The sequence below is a fragment of the Hippopotamus amphibius genome, chromosome 12, assembly GCF_030028045.1.
Source record: "Hippopotamus amphibius kiboko isolate mHipAmp2 chromosome 12, mHipAmp2.hap2, whole genome shotgun sequence".
NCBI lineage: Eukaryota > Metazoa > Chordata > Mammalia > Artiodactyla > Hippopotamidae > Hippopotamus > Hippopotamus amphibius.
The window spans coordinates 23,262,145-23,280,021 of NC_080197.1; the positions used below are offsets into that span (position 1 = coordinate 23,262,145).

Below are 17,877 nucleotides of genomic sequence, written 5' to 3' on the forward strand. Positions count from 1 at the left end.
CTTTCTGAAGCTGGGAAGGTGTGCAATTAAAGAGAGGAAAAAACAAAGAAAGAAAACGAAAGTGAACTTAATCATTGAAGGCAGTTTTAACAAGCTGTTCCCTTAGCTACTGTTCTGTAAAATAAGTTCAACAATTTCTATTAGTTATCAGCTTCTGTTAACTCCATGGGACATTGTTTTATTAGTTCCTGGCAAGACCTCTCTTCCTTGCTTACAGACAGCTGTCTTCTTGCTATGTCCTCGCATGGCCTTCCCTCTGTGTACACAAAGGGAAGGAGAGATCTCTCGTGTCTCTTTTCTTATAAGGATACCAGTCCTATTTAATGGCTTAGGGCCCCACCTGTATGACCTCATTTAATCTTAATTACCTCTTAAAGGCTCCGTCTGCAAATACACTCACATTGGGAGCTAGGACTTCAACATGTGATTTTGGGGGGACACAATTCAGTCCATAACACCTTGGATCTACTCAGTGAGTGGCACAGCCTTTCTCAGAGAAAATGATCTTTGTGAATTTGGCCAACAGGCAGTGGTATTCACTAGGGACTGTAGGGCATGTGTGTTGAGGACTTGACTAGAATGGACTGGATACAAGTGTCACTACAAACTAAAGATCAGCTAGATAGCACTGAATATCTGAAACAGAGTCCTGTTGGATGCTGAAGTTGTGTATCAGGGATGCTTTCCTGATACACAGGAAAGCATTGATATTTTTCAGAATATACACATTTATATTTTTCTCTCATATAAATGAGAGAAAAATCCAAAAATTCAAAACATGCACACAAAGAGAAAATCCAACTCAACCTGGCTTAAGAACTAAGAATGTTGGGGACTTCCCTGGTGGTGCAGTGGATAAGACTCCTCACTCCCAATTCAGGGGGCCCAGGTTCAATCCCTGGTCAGGGAACTAGATCACACATGCATGCCGCAACTAAAAGGCTGAGTGCTACAACTAAGGAGCTGGTGAGCCACAACTAAGGAGCCTGCCTGCCACAACTAAGACCTGGCACAACCAAATAAATAATGTTTTGTTTTTTTTTTTTTAAACTAAAAGTTTCTTGGTTCATGTAGTTGGAAGTTGTCAAATCACAATCAGTATCGTGGCTGCAAAGAACGAAGACCTTTATTTGGGGTCTTAAGGACTGCAATTCAGGAGACACAGATTTGGGTAAAAACCAAGAGTGCTCAGGAGAAGAAAATGAGCCAGAGGCTTATAAAAACAAAAGCTACAAGGTTGTTAGAGTTGTCTGGTGAGAACTGGATTGACTCTGACACAAATAAGGAAACATTTGTTCTTAAGGAATAGGCTGTCACTAGTTTGTTTAGGGTAAGATCAATAAGTATCTTGAGTTTCTGGCAAATGTTCTGGATGCCTGTGCTAAGACAATAAGTGCTCAAAAGTTCAGATTCCGTCCAAGCTGAGATGTGCTTAAGTCCTATTTCCTCAATGGCCTCCCTGCTCCATTTTAGAGACCTCTCTTAAGAATACCTACTCCATTTTGATTTTTCTTTCACGTTTCCCCCTTTTGATCAAGATCTTTCTTTGGGAAGCATCAGTGATCAACCATTGGTTTTTTGGCATTGGCATCGACTTCCTCTGTGCTGGGAAGGCTCATTTCCAGAGAGACATGTCCCACAGAGGTAGGAAAGAGGTAGCTATGTGAAACGTATGCTTTTAGAAAGTTTACAGCTTTATTTGAGCAAGAAGGAGTCATCTAGGAAGTGAGTCTTCAGCAGCATTCAAAAGAGAAGAGAAGTTCTTAAATCTTCATTAGGAAGAATCTTATAGGATGGTCAGTCATCTCCAGATGTCTAGCTATCATTATTTCTTTTAGTATTTCTCAAAGACTTGGTATTAGGTCATTCATAGCAGTTATTTGCTTTTTCATATGACTTATTAAGTGGATGACATTAGATGATTCATCTGGTCCTGAATCTTGGGAAAGCTGTCCATAACAGATGTCATCTGCTTCGTTATCCTGACCTTTGTCTGGTTAATTTTAGTTTGAGGTCTCTAGACTGTTGTGAAGTCCAGGCAGGAGATGGTGCCTTCTTTAAATGAGAAACATGAATCCATGAGTCAGTGCCCTTAAGTTTAGCAGCACAAGTTTAGTTAAGAATACCTGGAAAGGTCCCCTCTAACAAGGTTGGAAGACATCTTTGTGAAGGTGTCATTTCCAATAGACATAATCACCAGTCTATTTCTCCTGAGGGAGTGGATCTGAGATTAAGCAAAACCAAAGGCAGCGCTTTGGGCCACAGCAGTTTAAATGATTAGTCATCGTAAATATGCTATGGTAGGCAAAGGAGTGCAAATATTTAAAAAATCAGTTTGGCAGGGAGCCGCAGCTGTCTTGGGTTTCCCATAGCCCCATTAATTTAATTACAGCCATTGTTTACTCATGTTAATTTCTCTGATTCAGAAGCAGTCTGTTGCCATGTTGCAAGATATCAGGATGGCAAAAGTCTGGCAATGAGGGGTCAATTCTGTAGAAGCAGAATGGACTTCGTCCACATGTGCCACAATATTTACAGATTCTGTTGCTGCTAGCTTTGCATGAAAGTCAGCTGGGGCATTTCCCTTATACTCAGTCCTTTTACTGTTAGCCTCAGTTTGATGACAGACAACGTTTTATGCCAGGACATATCAGACTTCCAGGAATTTCACACAATTTCTAGAACACTTATAACACATAACTATACAGACATAACACAAAGAAGGCTTAACGTTACTTCTTATTTGACAATGCTTCCCCTATAATTTAAACATATAACACCTAATTAGTTTCACATCTTTCTTTACAAGGAGAGAGAACAAATCTTTGAAATATTTCAGACACCCTGTGAAATAGCTCATATCTCTAAGTTAGTTCCAAGTTAAAAAGAATTCACTTAGATTTCATTTGGGGAAGTTTGTCAAAAATACCCAAAAGATTTTAAAACACATAGTCAGATAGGATCATAGGTCCCTGTGAAACAATGCTTAGTTCTCCATTTAATCAAAATAACACTTAAAGACTTCTTAGGCAAATATGGTAGGTTTTAATAGTTCTTTTTTTTTTTTGGAAGGTTATATAGTTCTGAGCAAAACTTAATATCAAGAGGACTAGGATTACTTAAGTAATCATCTGATAAAGACATGATTATTTTGACAAGACACAAAATCAAGATCTTTGTTTATTTCCTAGGCACATTACTTAAAGGTAAAGAAAAACCTTCCTTATCTCTTATTATCAAGAGCAGACAGGGAAAAAATAAAAACAAAAACAAAAAAACTCTGTCCTTTTAACAAAGGGAGAAGACCAGATTACTTAAAGGTAAAGAAAAACCTTTCATAATCTCTTATTTGAAGACCAGACCAATAGAAAAAAAAACTTTGTCCTTTTAACAGAGAAACAAAAACAAATTCCAATTTTGTACCAGTTTACTTTTGATATTAAAACTCATTTACTTAATTCATTTCAATCTTTTCCAGTCCTGACCTTGCATAAAGTCCTTTCCAAAGATTCCTTTTTGATAAGTTCCAGTCTGGAGCCCATGTTGACTTCTACAATGAATAAGCCCATGTCCTTGGTTCTTGGGGCTTTCTTCCCCCTCTTCAGGCATGCCCAGGAGTGCCTCCCCACATCCTGCCACCGTGACACCACCAACCCTGCCTTGTGCAGATAGCACTCATGCTTACTGTCCTGCCCTCAGATCCAGCCAGCTGTAAGGGCCCCCGGTGACTGGAGTTCCCAGTTCTCAGGAGTCTGTATTGACCACCCTGAGTTAGAAGTAGGCTTGGGAGAGACAAGTTGTGGCTGTTGGTGTTCTCTCTCCCCAGGAATAGAATTTTAGGGATGAGAAAAGCAGGACAAGAAGCTAAAACCCAGAAAAAAGGAGGATGGGTCTCCTGCCCATGGCCAGTCCATGGGGCAGAAGGGATGAGCTAGTGCCAAATAGGAGGGCCCATGTAGAGTCACAGATGGCCTGGAGGGAAGGGACGACACTGCAAGTCCCAGCGCACAGGGATGCTCCTTGCTCAGGGTAGCAGAACCTTCAGCTGAACTTTGTGTCCTAATTCTGATGCTTCCTGCCTCCAGAACCTACCATCTATCCACCAGATGGGGAAAATGGCCCTGAGAGTTTACGTACATGTTAAAGGCAGATAAAAGTAAAATGTGAAATAAATTAATAAAACATGGATAGTCCTTTAAAAAACAAAAAACAAAGATTCATTTTTCATAAACTTTCTTTTATGGAAAATACATATCCTACTTTCCTCACATATAGCAATGTTTCTATTTCTCTATTTAACTTTAATTACATACATAAGAATTTTTTAAAAATCCTTAGAAACCTTTACTTTGAAAATGAATGAGAACTAAAAAGTAAACAATTATGAACTCTCTTTTACAGTGGCATTGTGTAGGCTGGCACACATAAATACTTTTTATAATTTCTAGAAACACGTGCTTTCTCATAGAAAATTTCTTCAGCCTGGCACTAAATGCTTTTACTTGTAGTCTCAAATATCTTTAGTTTCTCTGTAAAAGAAAGTCTATGTTCAGTAATTAATGTTTCAGTATCTTATCTTATTTGGGAATGATTTAGATATTCAATGAATTTAACTTAACTCATTATTTAATTTAATTTAGTAAAACTCTAAGGGTATAAGTTACCAATGAGATTTGGGAAAATATTTTAAGTAAGTATATCATTGCTAAAAAGTTCACCTAAAAATTCGTCTCATTTACATTTAATTCATTTGGTCTTTTTTAATAAATTTATTTATTTATTTATTGGCTGAGTTGGATCTTCTGTTGCTGTGCGCGGGCTTTTCTCTAGCTGTGGCGAGCACGGGCTACTCTGTTGCAGTGCACGGGCTTCTCATTGCAGTGGCTTCTCTCATGGAGCATGGGCTAGAGGCACTCGGGCTTCAGTAGTTGCAGCATGTGGGCTCAATAGTTGTGGCTCACGGACTCTATAGTGCAGGCTCAAGTTGTGGTGCACGGGCTTAGTTGCTCCATGGCATGTGGCATGTGGGATCTTCCCAGACCAGGGATTGAACCTGTGCCCCCTACACTGGCAGGCGGATTCTTAACCACTGCACCACCAGGGAAGTCCCAATTGATTTGTTCTCAACAACTATGTTTAGATTCCCTATTAAAAATCTTCATTAGATATTAGACAACATCAGTCATCATCCCAAGTTATTTTCCTGACTGACATATTTTGTAAGAGATAACATGAGCTTATTTGACTTTCAGTAAACCTAAGTAGAATAAAAGTGTTATACTTAATGTTGCTAATGCTAAAGATATGTCTGTATTAATTAAACCAACAAACTTAAACTAGCTCTTATTTACTAAAGATTCATCCTAGATCATGAGAACTTGAAAAAGATTTGGGTTTCTGTTTAGTTTCTATTATATTTTCGCAAGTATACTTAATTTATATAGTGCTTGCTTGTTTTAAGCCAATTAAATAGAACTCTTTCACAAATTAATTTTAGCGATACCATCTAAAGGTAGAAAAAAATACCACATAGCCACAACATATTTATATATAAATACACATGAACGTAAAGACAGATGCAAACAGAGGCCTTACTGTTTTTGTTTTAAAATTTTCCTTGAACTAGATTTCTGGGCAAAGGTGCTTCTATAGCACCTTGTATTTTTAAAAGCCCTTTCTCTCTCTCTCCCTCCCTCTCTCTCTTTCTCTCTTTTTTCCAGTTTTAAGACTTGGAGATGGTCTAGATAACAGTTCCCAGAGAGGTTACAAGCCTTTTCAGATAAATAAGGGAGAATGATGAAAAGGAATAGGTGAAAAATGAACTGTCTCTAGAACTGCATTTCCAGTTTCACAAAGATGCATAAGGTATAACTTAAATGACATCAGAGGCTGATCCACCCAGCCGACTACTTTATCCTCAATTTGCTTCTTTATATTAGGAGATTTCTAATGGAGATGTAAATCAAAACATTTTTCTGTTTTGCCCAGGCAATATTGCTGGCTCTCTTTAGCATGTCCAATTAATAGTGCTTGAAGGGCAGATTTACATGCCTTAGTCCAAGGGGTACATGTGATGGTGTTGGTGCCATCCTCATTGGACCTGGCTTTAAAAGGGGCTGCCCTTACAGGATGGGCAGTATGGATGGTCTGCTACAGGGGATCAACCTCAGTGTTATAAAAAAGGAAGTTCAGAGAGAGATGGATAGCAAGAAGGAGACATTCAGAGGGACAGAAAAAAGCAGATTTGGGGAGAGAAAGAGTTCTCAGAAGCCTCAGAGGATTTTTCTAGTTTGGAAATTTTTTGATATAATTGTGAGTTAGTTTCTCTGAGGAAAGCAATAGTAGTGGATTCATTATGATTGGAGTCCTCAAAATACCAACTGAAATATGCTTCCCATTCTCTTTGTCTTGTTCTATAGCTTTTCTCCAACTGAGCACACAAACTAATTTAGAATTTTTTTTTTTAATTTTTGTTTTTAATTTCATTTATTTATTTTTGGCTGTGTTAGGTCTTTGTTGCTGGGTGTGGGCTTTCTCTAGTTGCGGCGAGTGGGGGCTACTCTTTATTGCGGTACACAGCCTTCTCATTGTGGTGGCTTCTCTTGTTGCAGAGCATGGGCTCTAGGCACACAGGCTTCAGTAGTTGGGCACAGGGGCACAGTAGTTGTGGCTCACAGGCTCTACAGTGTAGGCTTCAGTAGTTATGGCACGTGGGTTCAGTTGCTCCACGGCATGTGGGATCCTCCTGGACCAGGGCTCAAACCCGTGTCCCCTGCATGGACAGACAGACTCCCAACCACTGCACCACCAGGGAAGTCCCTAATTTAGAAATTTTGAACGAGCCACAAGTGGACCAGCAGAGTTTCAAGTCGTTGTGGATGATTTTAGTCCAATGCAAAAGAAATTTACAAGAGGAAGGCCCATAAGTTTTAAACATGAGTTGATCTGGAGTTTTGGATGGCAGCAGTGCCTTTAGAAACCTACCTCCCCATAACTGAGTACTCACCAAGATGAACCATTCCCTTCCCAGGTAAAGCCAGCAACAGAGAACACCTAAATAAAGGCTCAGAACCTTGACCACATTGGGAGGTTTGGAACCAAGAAGACTTACCCCTTAGACCCGAAACCACTAAGGAGACGACTGAGTACAAAGGACTCCTGTAGGTGCCTTACTTGTGTCTGCAGCAGCTCCAGGGGTAGAAGCGAGTCACTATGGCTCCCACTTCTGATACCATGTAATGTCTAACAATAATCAGTTTCAAGGCTGCAAAGTACGAACAGCTTTATTTGGGGTCTTAGGCATTGCAATTTGGGAGCCACAGATTCAGGTAAAACCGAAAGAGTGTTCCAGGGAACAGAAAGAATCAGGGCAAAAGCTACAAGGTTGTCTTACAAGCTGTCTTGTAAGAATTATGGATGGCTCTCAAGCAAAAGAAATATTCATCCTTAAGGGGCAGCTTTCATGAATTACTTAGGGTAATGTCTGGTAAGTATCACAGACTGTCACAAGTTATTTAGGGTAAGGGTCTGATAAGTATCTTGAGCTTATAGAACACTGTGCAGATGTTCTGGATCATGGTTTAAAGACAATAAATGGCTAAAATTCAGATTTCATGCGGGCTGAGACATGCAAAATCCCACTTCCTCAGTGGCCTCTCAGCTCCATTTTACAGAGCTCTTCTAGTAATGCTGATTCCATTTTGATTTTCCTTTCACAAATTGCAAAGATAGGGTGAATTTGGGGGTTGGTTGATCAAATGGCTGCATTTAGTCTCATCAAAACCCAAAGTCTGCTCCACAGTTTTGGCTTCTACCAAAAGCTTTCCTCCTAATGATGTAGGAGCACTAACCACAGCAATGGAAAATTCACCTTTTGTCATCTCTTAGGGGCTCCCAAACAAATCTATGTTGGAATCGGGCTGGCTGATACAACTACCATTTGAATTTGGAGCCAATGTTCCTAAAATATGAGTTGAAATGTAAGTTGAGATTGGCTCTTAGCAATGAATTTAAAAGGATTCATGAATTATGTTTACTCAGGAGTACCCCCACTGAAGTCTGGTCACGCCCTCGTGGTTGAGCATCCCAACCCCCAAATACATGGTCACCCCACCCAAACACTGAGGCCCTCTCAGGAAGTCACTGTAAGGGAAACTCTATAGGATGGGACGGCCTCTCCCTGTGCCTGCCTAAAAGCAGTAGAACTTGTACCCAGCTCAAGTTACAGAAAAGAACAATGGCTTTCAAGGCTGACCTGATTCAAATCCCAAAGCGCTTAATACATCTGTGTGACCTTTGGCAAGTTGTTTCACTTCCCTCGGCTTCATTTCCAAATCTCTTAAATAACACCTGGGGTCTTTGTGCAAAACCAGTTCTCGTCTTCCTGATACTAGATCTTGCCCTCTAACCCAAGGGTTAACATGTGACCTGACTGGGTCAATCATTTTATAACACAGCAATTGGTCCAGGAATGAATGCAACCCAGACTTGCTGAAAACATTCCATTATGTTGGAACTGGAGAAGCAGAGGCTTTCTTTCACCCCTAGATGGGACCTCAAAGCTGCTTGCAGCTGGTAGCCCACATGTTCCCACATGGTTTGCACCCTCCTTGACTTTATCTCTTAGCACTTTCCTTTTACTTACTTTGCCCATCCACACCGGCCTCTCTGCTATTCCTCAACACCAGGCATGCTCCTGCTTCAAAAGCCTCTGCAACTGCTGTTCTCTTTGTCTGGAATGCTTTTCCTCCAGACACCTGCATGGCTGACTCCTTCATCTCCTTCCAGTCTGTTTAAATGTCACTTTCTCAAAGGCCTATAATGACCATCCTATTCAAAACTGTGACTCTATCCTCCTCCATTTCTCGTTAAAATAAATTTTTTCCAAAGTACCATCTTCTAAGTTTATTATTGTTAATTATATTGTTACTCACCGCCAGTCTCCCCCCCACTAGAATATGTTTAACTAGGGCAGGGATTTTTGTTTCTTTTGTTCATTGATGTGTCTCAGGTGCTAGGCAAATTAGTAAGTACCCAGCAACTATTAATATTTGTCGAATGAATGAATGAATGAATTTATAACCAAATAAGCCCAGCTAGTATAATACTACCTAATGACACTGTTATGAGGATTAGAAATTATAGATATAAAGTAAAGCACAAATCTGACTCATAGTGAAGCAGGAGATAGATGGGCCCCAGGTTGAACAGCTGGAATTCGTCCCCTGTGGACAGAAACTCCAAAATAGCAGAAGCGAGAGAAGAGCTGAGTCCTGCCCAGATAAAAGATAGAGACCACATATTTCTTATTCTTGAGGTCAAGGAAACCTTCTGAACTATACATGCGCAGAAAGGTTCCTTGGAGGTCAAAAGGGAGGGGGCGTCACCTCATAGTAAGTGATGTCAACCTACCCATAGGCCTCTTTGCTAGAATCCATCTTGGCTAAGAGATGCATGTGCACACATGGGAAGACGCTGAGATATACCAAATGTGGACACAGAACCAGGCAAAGCAAGATGATCGGCCAAAAGACACCCAGAAGAAATGCCCCATAAAGGTGATTCAAATTACCATGAAGGTGTGACTCTCTCTCTCTGAGCCCGCCCATGTGTCTATCCACACATTCTCTTTTTCCTCCTACTAACCACTTTGTTTCACTACTTTCCATGTCTTTGTGGGAACTCATTTCCGCAAAGCTAAGAGGCCAGGGCCTTGTCACTGGCCAGTGGTCTAGCGGCTAGGGTTCAGCATTCTCACTGCCGCTGCCCAACCTCAGTCTCTGGCCAGGAATGGAAACCCTGCTTCAAGCAGCTGCAGGTCGAGGCCACTCAAGATCAATAGTAGGTACTCAGACATGGTAGCTATTATCATCTTGCAAAGTCTCTCTTTTTTTTTTTCAAAGAATTCCCTGACAGACGTGGAGATGTTTCTACATCTCCAAACAGAAAAAGACTCATGAAAAAAGGAAGAAAAAGACTTATGGGGCACACACCAGGAGGTGATCTTTGGATCTGTATGTATGTATGTATGTATGTATGTATGTATGTATGTATATACACATTTTGTTTTCCAAGTTTTCTTTCTTAAGCATTATTTTTATCAGACAAGAAAACCAATACTTTTTTAAAAAGGAATTTTGGCTTGCTTTGGGATTTTGGCAGATGGAAAAAAAGAATGTCTTGAGGAGGTTAGATTCAAAGAACCAGAGAGTGGTGGTAGGTGGCATTGAGAAACAGCAGCAGTGGTTGAAGAGGAAGCTGTGGAGAAATGTAAAACCACAAAGTTAATACCGCCAGAAATAAAATTGCCCAACTCAGCTGGGTGGGTGGAAGCAAGGAAGGGCAAGGAAGAATTGCTGAAGGGTCATTAAGCAATGGGTCTTAAATTAATTGAATTTACAGTTTTTTCTAGTTATAACTATGGTGAGATTTACAGCAGAGGAGAGTCTGAAGAGTCATTTCTCTCAATACGACCCGAGCAGAGGGCCCGTGTCTTCATAGGCATTTGTTTCCAGGTTGTGGAATGACTAGATGGAATAGGATCACCAGGACCAAGTGGAAGTGAAGTGGCAAACTAGAAACCACCCAAGTTTCGTAGTCAGCTTTGAATCTCGAGTTTGTCACTTACCAACCATGTGACCTTGCTCAAGAAACCAACCACCTTGTGCAAGATCTAGGGCCCCTACAAAGTAGGAGGTTAGAGGAAACATAATAAACATAATAAATTAAATTATACTCTTTAACAAGCAAAAACAAATAAAAAATTAAATTCTCAAAAGCAACTGCTTTGAACAAACCCAACTGATAAGACTTAAAACCCTGCTTATGTCACCTTCTACTGCCCAAGAAACCTTGCTGTCAGGGCAGATTTTCCCACAGGTCTTATAAACACAAGTTTTCAAATAGCCATTTCCAAGTTTAAATCTAAGTCTTTCACATGTATGCTCTTTGTTGTCTCCCCTTGTTTTGGTTTCACACGTTTTGAAAACTGTGTTCTTCTCTCAAAATATTCTGGGGTTTAAAGGTTTGTTTTTCTGGGCCTGGCCCTTCTGTGCAAAGGAGGGCAAAATCGCCTCTCTATACTTTCCCCCATGAGTCTATGGGACACAGGAGCAGTGGAAAGAGTGGGGTTAACTAACATAAAATAATTTCATATCAAAACTCCCATTAGCAAGCGAATAGGAGCATGGGCTTTAGAGCCAGGCTAGATTGCCTGGGTGTGAATTCAGGTTTCATCACTCCCTAGCTGGGTGACCTTGGGCAAACCACTTACTTATTTCTCTGTACCTCAGTTCTTTACATCTTAAGGTTACTGTGATACTTAATATTTGCAAAGCCCTTAGAACACTGCCTGGCACACAGTAAAGCTCTACGTGTTTGCTGAAAATATTTTGCTCAACACTAGACCACTAACTAGCTCATGCTGCTTGATGATAATCTGCCCCATTCACCCTGTATTCTTCCAGATGGGTCTATGGCTGGGTTGATGGTAAGGTGTATTGGCTTTGGTAGTGGTAGCAGTAGCCCTCTTACCAACATGGCCAAGGGTAAGCCTGGGGTACTCACTTAAAGTGAAGTTCACCAGAAGAGCCCCTGCTCTGGACGGTAGCAGGATGTCTTGGGCACACTTTCCCAGACCCCGCCGTTATCAGCACCTCTCTCAGTTCTGTTTCTGCTCACTCCTTTTACCGTAAACGCCCGGGTGGGGCTCAGGGTCATTGGGCCGTCATTGCGCCTGCGCCGGGACTGGGGGGGTTGGGTGGCTGAAGTGGGTGGCCGGCCTGGCCCGAAGGTCTGAGCCGTCAGTGCGCCTGCGCGGGCGGCCTGCAAGCTCGCAGCGCTAGGCTGACTCGCGGCCGCCGCTGAGCTGCGAGTGCGCCTGCGTCCAGGTCCGGCGCCCGTGTTCTTGACTGTGCGGTGCGGAGCGCTGCGTGTAGCCATGCAGGGCGCCGACTCCCAGAAGCCCCTCAAGCGGCCCCGGCTCGATGGCAGCCCGAGAACCCCGCCAAACACCCCTCCCGCAGCGGCAGAGGCGGCCCCGAGCCCCAACCTCCACCCCAACCACCGGACCTGGGGCCCGGAGCAGGTGTGCGCCTTCCTAGGGCGCTGTGGCTTCAGCGAATCGGGACTGCTGGGACGCTGCCGAGGTAGCGGTGCTGCGGGGCTGCGGGGCCGGCGGCCGGCGACCCGCGGCCGGGCCGGCCGGGCCTAAGGGAGGGCGCCCTGAGGCAGGGGGGCGGGGGCCTCCAAGAGGAGCCAGAGCGGCCGAGGGGGACTGGACGCGGGAGGCACCCGAAAGGGTGGACCTGAGGCGGCGGCGCCCAGGAGGGATACCCTGACATGGAGGAAGGAGAAATGGGGCGTGTGGAGCTGGGGACCCGTAGCAAGGGAGCAGACTTCGGGGGCTGGGAACCTGGGGTGGGGGGTAGGGGGGCAGCTGGTCTAACTCTGGTGGGCTTCTTCAGGAACTTGCCACCCCAGCGCCGGGCAGGCGGGACTCGGGTCGCTTTTTTTAGCTAGAAGAACCTGGGTGGGAGGGTTGCTGTCATTCAGGCTCACCAGGCTCGGGAGACTCCTCTGCTGATGCAGCTCCATGAATACTTGCCACGTTAGAGTATATTTGGGTGCTTTTAAGTTTCTGTTTCCTCCGCTCCCCTCGCAACTCGGGGTTTTTTCTAACGAGGAAAGAACTTTTTTTGTTAATCTCTGCATCCTCATCGCCTACCGCAGCATCCCGGTAGGACTCAATACATGCTTGATGGCTGTACTTGCAGAGCCTGGTAAAGATCATATTTTGTTCTCAAAAAAGGAGTTTCCCTCGCTAAATCTGAACCCTCGGGTGGTTCAGTTGACCACTGAACTCCCAGGAGCCCACAACTTGGCCTGTAGATTGTGAATTTTAAGCGACTTTACTGGCCCAAGTTCAAGTATCCATTCACTTGAAATCTACTCAGCTTCCCGTAAGGGGTGTGAAGCTTAACCTCTGCTTTACCCTTTCAGGTATTCAATAAAGAGGAGGTGAGATTTGCAAATTCAGTAGACTTTTGCAATTGGGGTGTGGAACCCTGTTTGCTTAGGCTGGGAGACTAGGGTGGGAGGAGCTTTAGTGGTTCAAGCTATCATTGCTTGATGGGTGTAGGAAATTGCACTTCTCTTTTTCCTCTACTTCTGGGATGGAATTTTTCTTTGAGTAGCAGTAGGTGGGATGAAGGGATGAAGTAGTTTTATATTTTATGTCTTCAAAATGTGATTGGCTATATTGTTGACTATTTCAGTGATGTCCTGTAGGTTAATTCATCAGTCTTCAGAATGATCTGTTCTCTTGACCCCCAGTCTAATACTAGCAGAAGACATTACATGCTTTTAATTGGTAAAAACTGACCAAGTGTTCACAGTTGCTCATTTCTTACTGTCTGCTTTGTTTGGACCAAATTTTCGTCAGTCTTCCTCTCTTCTACTGGTCTCTGAGCTCTTACTTGACCCCAAACTTGAGCAAGCACTAAAAAAGTGGAATATGCCACCTGATCAGCTTCTCCTAGGAACCAGCTGACCACAGCCAGAAAATGTCTTGTAAGACTGGGGTCACTTCCACTCCAAAGATTCTACTTATCTCTGCTTGCCCCTTCTTTATCCTATTAAAAAAATTTTTTTGGTTTGATTCTGAGCCACTTGCAGATTTCAGAGATCAGAACTTTCTCTCTATTGCAATAATTTTTCTGTTTAATTAAAGTCTGTCCCTATCTAAGTCCAGAATTTTTTTTAAAGATATATTTTATTATTTATTTATTTTATTTTTGGCTGCATTGGGTCTTTGTTGCTGTGTACAGGCTTTCTCCAGTTGTGGCGAGCGGGGCTAGTCTTCGTCGTGGTGCACAGGCTTCTCATTGCTGTGGCTTCTGTTGCTGTGGAGCACGGGCTCTAGGTGCCCAGGCTTCAGTAGTTGTGGCTTATGGGCTCAGTAGTTGTGGCTCGAGGACTCTAGAGCACAGGCTCAGCAGTTGTGGCACACGGGCTTAGGTGCTCTGAGGCATGTGGGATCCTCCCAGCTCAGGGATCACACCCATGTACCCTGCATTGGCAGGCGGATTCTTAACAACTGCGCCACCAGGGAAGTCCCAGATTTTTTTTTTTATTGAACTATACCTAATTTACAATGTTGTGTTAGTTTCTGGTGTACAGAAAAATGATTCAGTTATACAAATATATATATATAGTCTTTTTCACATTCTTTTCTGTTACACTTACAAGGTATTGAATGTTGTTCCCTGTGCTATACAGTAGGACCTTGTTGTATATCTATTTTATACACAGTAACTTGCAAGTCCAGATTTGTTTTTATTTGACAAAACTAAGCACAGGGTGCTTGGTCCCCTTCCTCATTTTGGAATACAATTTCACAGGAATCTAGAGCCTGTAATCTGTATTTTTTAACAGATGATGTGTTTGAGGTTCAAAGGTCACACAACTAGAAAAAAGCAGAGCTGGATTTTTAAGATTAGGTCTTTGGACTGCAGAATTCATGCCACTTATACCTTAACAAGTGTTCTCATCAAAATATATTGGATTTCCCTCAACAATAAGAAAATAAACAAACCAATAAGAAAAGAAAAAAATGGAGAACATAACCAAAATTATAAAGTCAGCTCAGAGTAAGGAAGAAAACACCCCAGTAGGAAAATGAGCAAAACACAACAATTGACAACCAGCCAATAAACATAGAGAAAGACATTCAGTCTTGACAGTAATTTTAAAAACACTGATTTTAAAATTTAGATAGAAAAATATATAAAGATCGATAATAGGAGAAATGCGTCATCCAGTGAAGTTGATGGAAGTATCAGTTTGCTTAACCCTGGACATTTTGGGAATACCTTTTTACTTATAGGAAATTTCACTTGTAAGAATTTACAGAAACATTTGTACAGTGTCCAAAGAAATATATTCAAGATTATTCTTCTAACCACTAGTTACAAATAGCAAAAAAGTAGAAATGATCTAAATATCCATTGATAATACTAATAAATAATAGTGATGGCTAACAATTTATGGAGCATTTACTTTGTGTGAAGTACTGTTCTCTGCACTTCATGTTTCATCTTATAAAATCTTTACAATAACTATGACATAGGTTCAGTTATACTCATTTTAGTGCTGAGGAGCATAAGGCTCAGAAAAAGTTGGTTAAACGTATATTTATATATTCCACATCTATACTGTGGAATAAAAGACAGCCATTAAAAATGATGAAACTGCATCATTAATAATTGTTAATAATTGACAAGAAAGATCTTTATGACCTATTAGGTGGGAAAAATAGATTATAAACAACATAATTTCATTTGTGTAAAATTATGTAATCGCATAGATAAATATCTTGAATGTTGTTATCCAAAATTTTAACGGTTATTGGGAGAATATGAGTAAGTTGATATTTCACACTTTATATTGTTTGGGTTTTTTATGTTGAATATTTTTCATGCTTGAAAAACACCCCCCAAAATGCCATTTTCATTTAAATGTTTCTTTCTTTTTGGAAAATTACATCCTTATTTTCTCTTGTTACCTTTAGAAAGACTTGTTTGTTTGAAAATAGTCCAGTGTTCTGGAATCTGAGGTCAGGAAGGACTAGAATTAATTATATAGGAAGATAAAGAAAAATAAACCATCTATGTAAGCATTACTAAACAGATTATTGTGTGCTTTCTTTGGAGGTTTTAGAACTAAATCAACACATGGAGCACCCCCTCCATCTATGGTTTTGACCTGACTATTCTAACAATAGACTGACATTTCTTTCCCTACTCCCACCCCAAACCTTACCTGTTTTAGGAGGAAGCTGCCAGTTTCTCAGCTGGACTTTCTTGCAAATAATTTACTCAAATAATTTAAAATTTTTTACCTGGTATATCAAAATAAAAAAATACCCTTGGTATAGTTATCTAATTAAAATTAAGACTTTCTAAGTAGCAGTCAAAAATGTGGTACTTGGCCCAGTTTGTTGCCAGTCTGGGGTGTTCAAAAAGATGTTGACCTGAGTAAACTCTGGTGGATTCAAATTGAAAGAAATCGAAAAGCATGTGGTGTAAATATTGAAATCATTCATTTTTTTTTCTCCCTTTTCTTCCACAGAGAAAAAAATAACAGGTTCAATACTGCCCTTTCTTGATGAGTCTCTTCTTGAAGATCTTGGAATAAGGTAAGAATGATAAAATTCGCATTGTAGCCAAGCACACTTAAGACCTTTTTATTCACATTTGAGAGACAAAGCCCAAGATTGTTGATATCAAGTGTCCTCATTTTAAATCTGCACAGAGTTTGTTTGTTTGTTTTTTACTTTTTGTTTTTTGAGTTTATTTCTTTATTTATTGGCTGCATTGGGTCTTCATTGCTGCACGAGGACTTACGAGGACTTTCTCTAGTTGCAGAGACTGGAGGCTACTCTTCGTTGCGGTACGCAGGCTGCTCATTGCAGTGACTTCTCTTGTTGCGGAGCACGGGCTCTACTGAGCAAGGGATCTACTGAGCAAGGGCTTCAGTAGTTGTGGCGCTTAGTAGCTCTGCAGCATGTGGGATCTTCCCGGACCAGGGCTCGAACCCATGTCCCTTGCATTGGCAGGTGGATTCTTAACCACTGCGCCACCAGGGAAGCCCCTAATCTGCACAAGTTTTGAAACAGAATACCATGCCTGCTGTGTTTTGCTTTAGTTCTTTATTGGAATATAATTGCTTTACACTCTTGTACCAGTTTTTGAGGTACACCAAAGTGAATCAGCTGTATTTATACATATATCCCCATATCCCCTCCATCCCACAACTCCTTCACACCCTCCCTTTCCTGGCCCTCTAAGGCATCACCCATCATCGAGTTGATCTCCCTTTGTTATACAGCAACCTCCCACTGGCTATCTATTTTATAGTTGGTAATGTATATATGTCTATGCTACTCTCTCACTTCATCCCAGCTTCCCTTTTGCCACCCCCGCCAACCCTGTGTCCTCAAGTCCATTCTCTGCATCTGCATCTTTATTCTTGCCCTGTCACTGGGTTCATCAGTACCATTTTTTTTAGATTCCATATATATGAGTTAGCATACGGTATTTGTTTTTCTCTTTCTAGCTTGCTTCGCTCTGTGTGACAGTCTCTAGGTCTATCCACCTCATTACATATAGCTCCATTTCATTCCTTTTTATGGCTGAGCCTGCTATTTAACAGTGGTTTTTGTTTGTTTTTGCTGTGTGAATCCTATGTTTAATATTACTAATGATTCCTGTTTTTAAAAATTTTGCTTATAAGCCTTCATGAAGTTTGTAGTAACCAACTTTTCACTCTCATGTTCAGAATAATTGAATTATACACACCAGAAAATGTAGAAGAACTGATAGGGAAAAAAATGTTGGCAAGAAAAATCAAGGCTACAGCCCTATCTCAAACATATTTCTAGGTCTTTCTAAGCTATTTAAGACTGGAATGCTTTCCTGGTACTAGATTTAAAGACACCATCCAAAGTAGTTTGGCACTTTTCAGTTGTATGATTTGGGACAATTTATTTAACCCTTCAGTTTCTGTACCTCTGAAATGGATAATGATAATGAGACAATGTATGTAAAGTGATTAGCACCTGATAAGCCCTTCATAAATTATATATGTGTGTTGAGATCCCTATATTCTAGGGTCTAGATTAGTCTAGGTACACTTTAAAGATCTGGGTTCAAGATCCAATCAATATTTAAACATTCCTTAAAATAGAGACTTTGTTTCTATTAGGGAATTGGCAACAGTGGTAAAATGTGGTCTTTTCTTCTGGAATTCCACTTAGCTAAGTGTTGTTTGTGGAAACAGTAACCAAAGAATCAAAACAAAGGATTATAATGAATTACT

At 41.2% G+C, this 17,877-nt stretch overlaps 1 protein-coding gene across 3 annotated transcripts in view; it reads left to right on the forward strand.

Annotated features, from left to right (window-relative positions):
- Nucleotides 1-11,866: 11,866 nt before the first annotated feature.
- Nucleotides 11,867-17,877, forward strand: part of SAMHD1 (SAM and HD domain containing deoxynucleoside triphosphate triphosphohydrolase 1) — a 56,000-nt gene continuing 49,989 nt past the window's right edge. For all 3 annotated transcript variants that reach the window (XM_057702804.1, XM_057702806.1, XM_057702805.1), the window contains exons 1-2: nt 11,867-12,146; nt 16,129-16,195. In XM_057702804.1, coding sequence (XP_057558787.1) covers nt 11,939-12,146; nt 16,129-16,195 — 275 coding nt within the window. In that variant the 5' untranslated portion in view covers nt 11,867-11,938. The remainder of the gene's footprint in view (nt 12,147-16,128; nt 16,196-17,877) is intronic.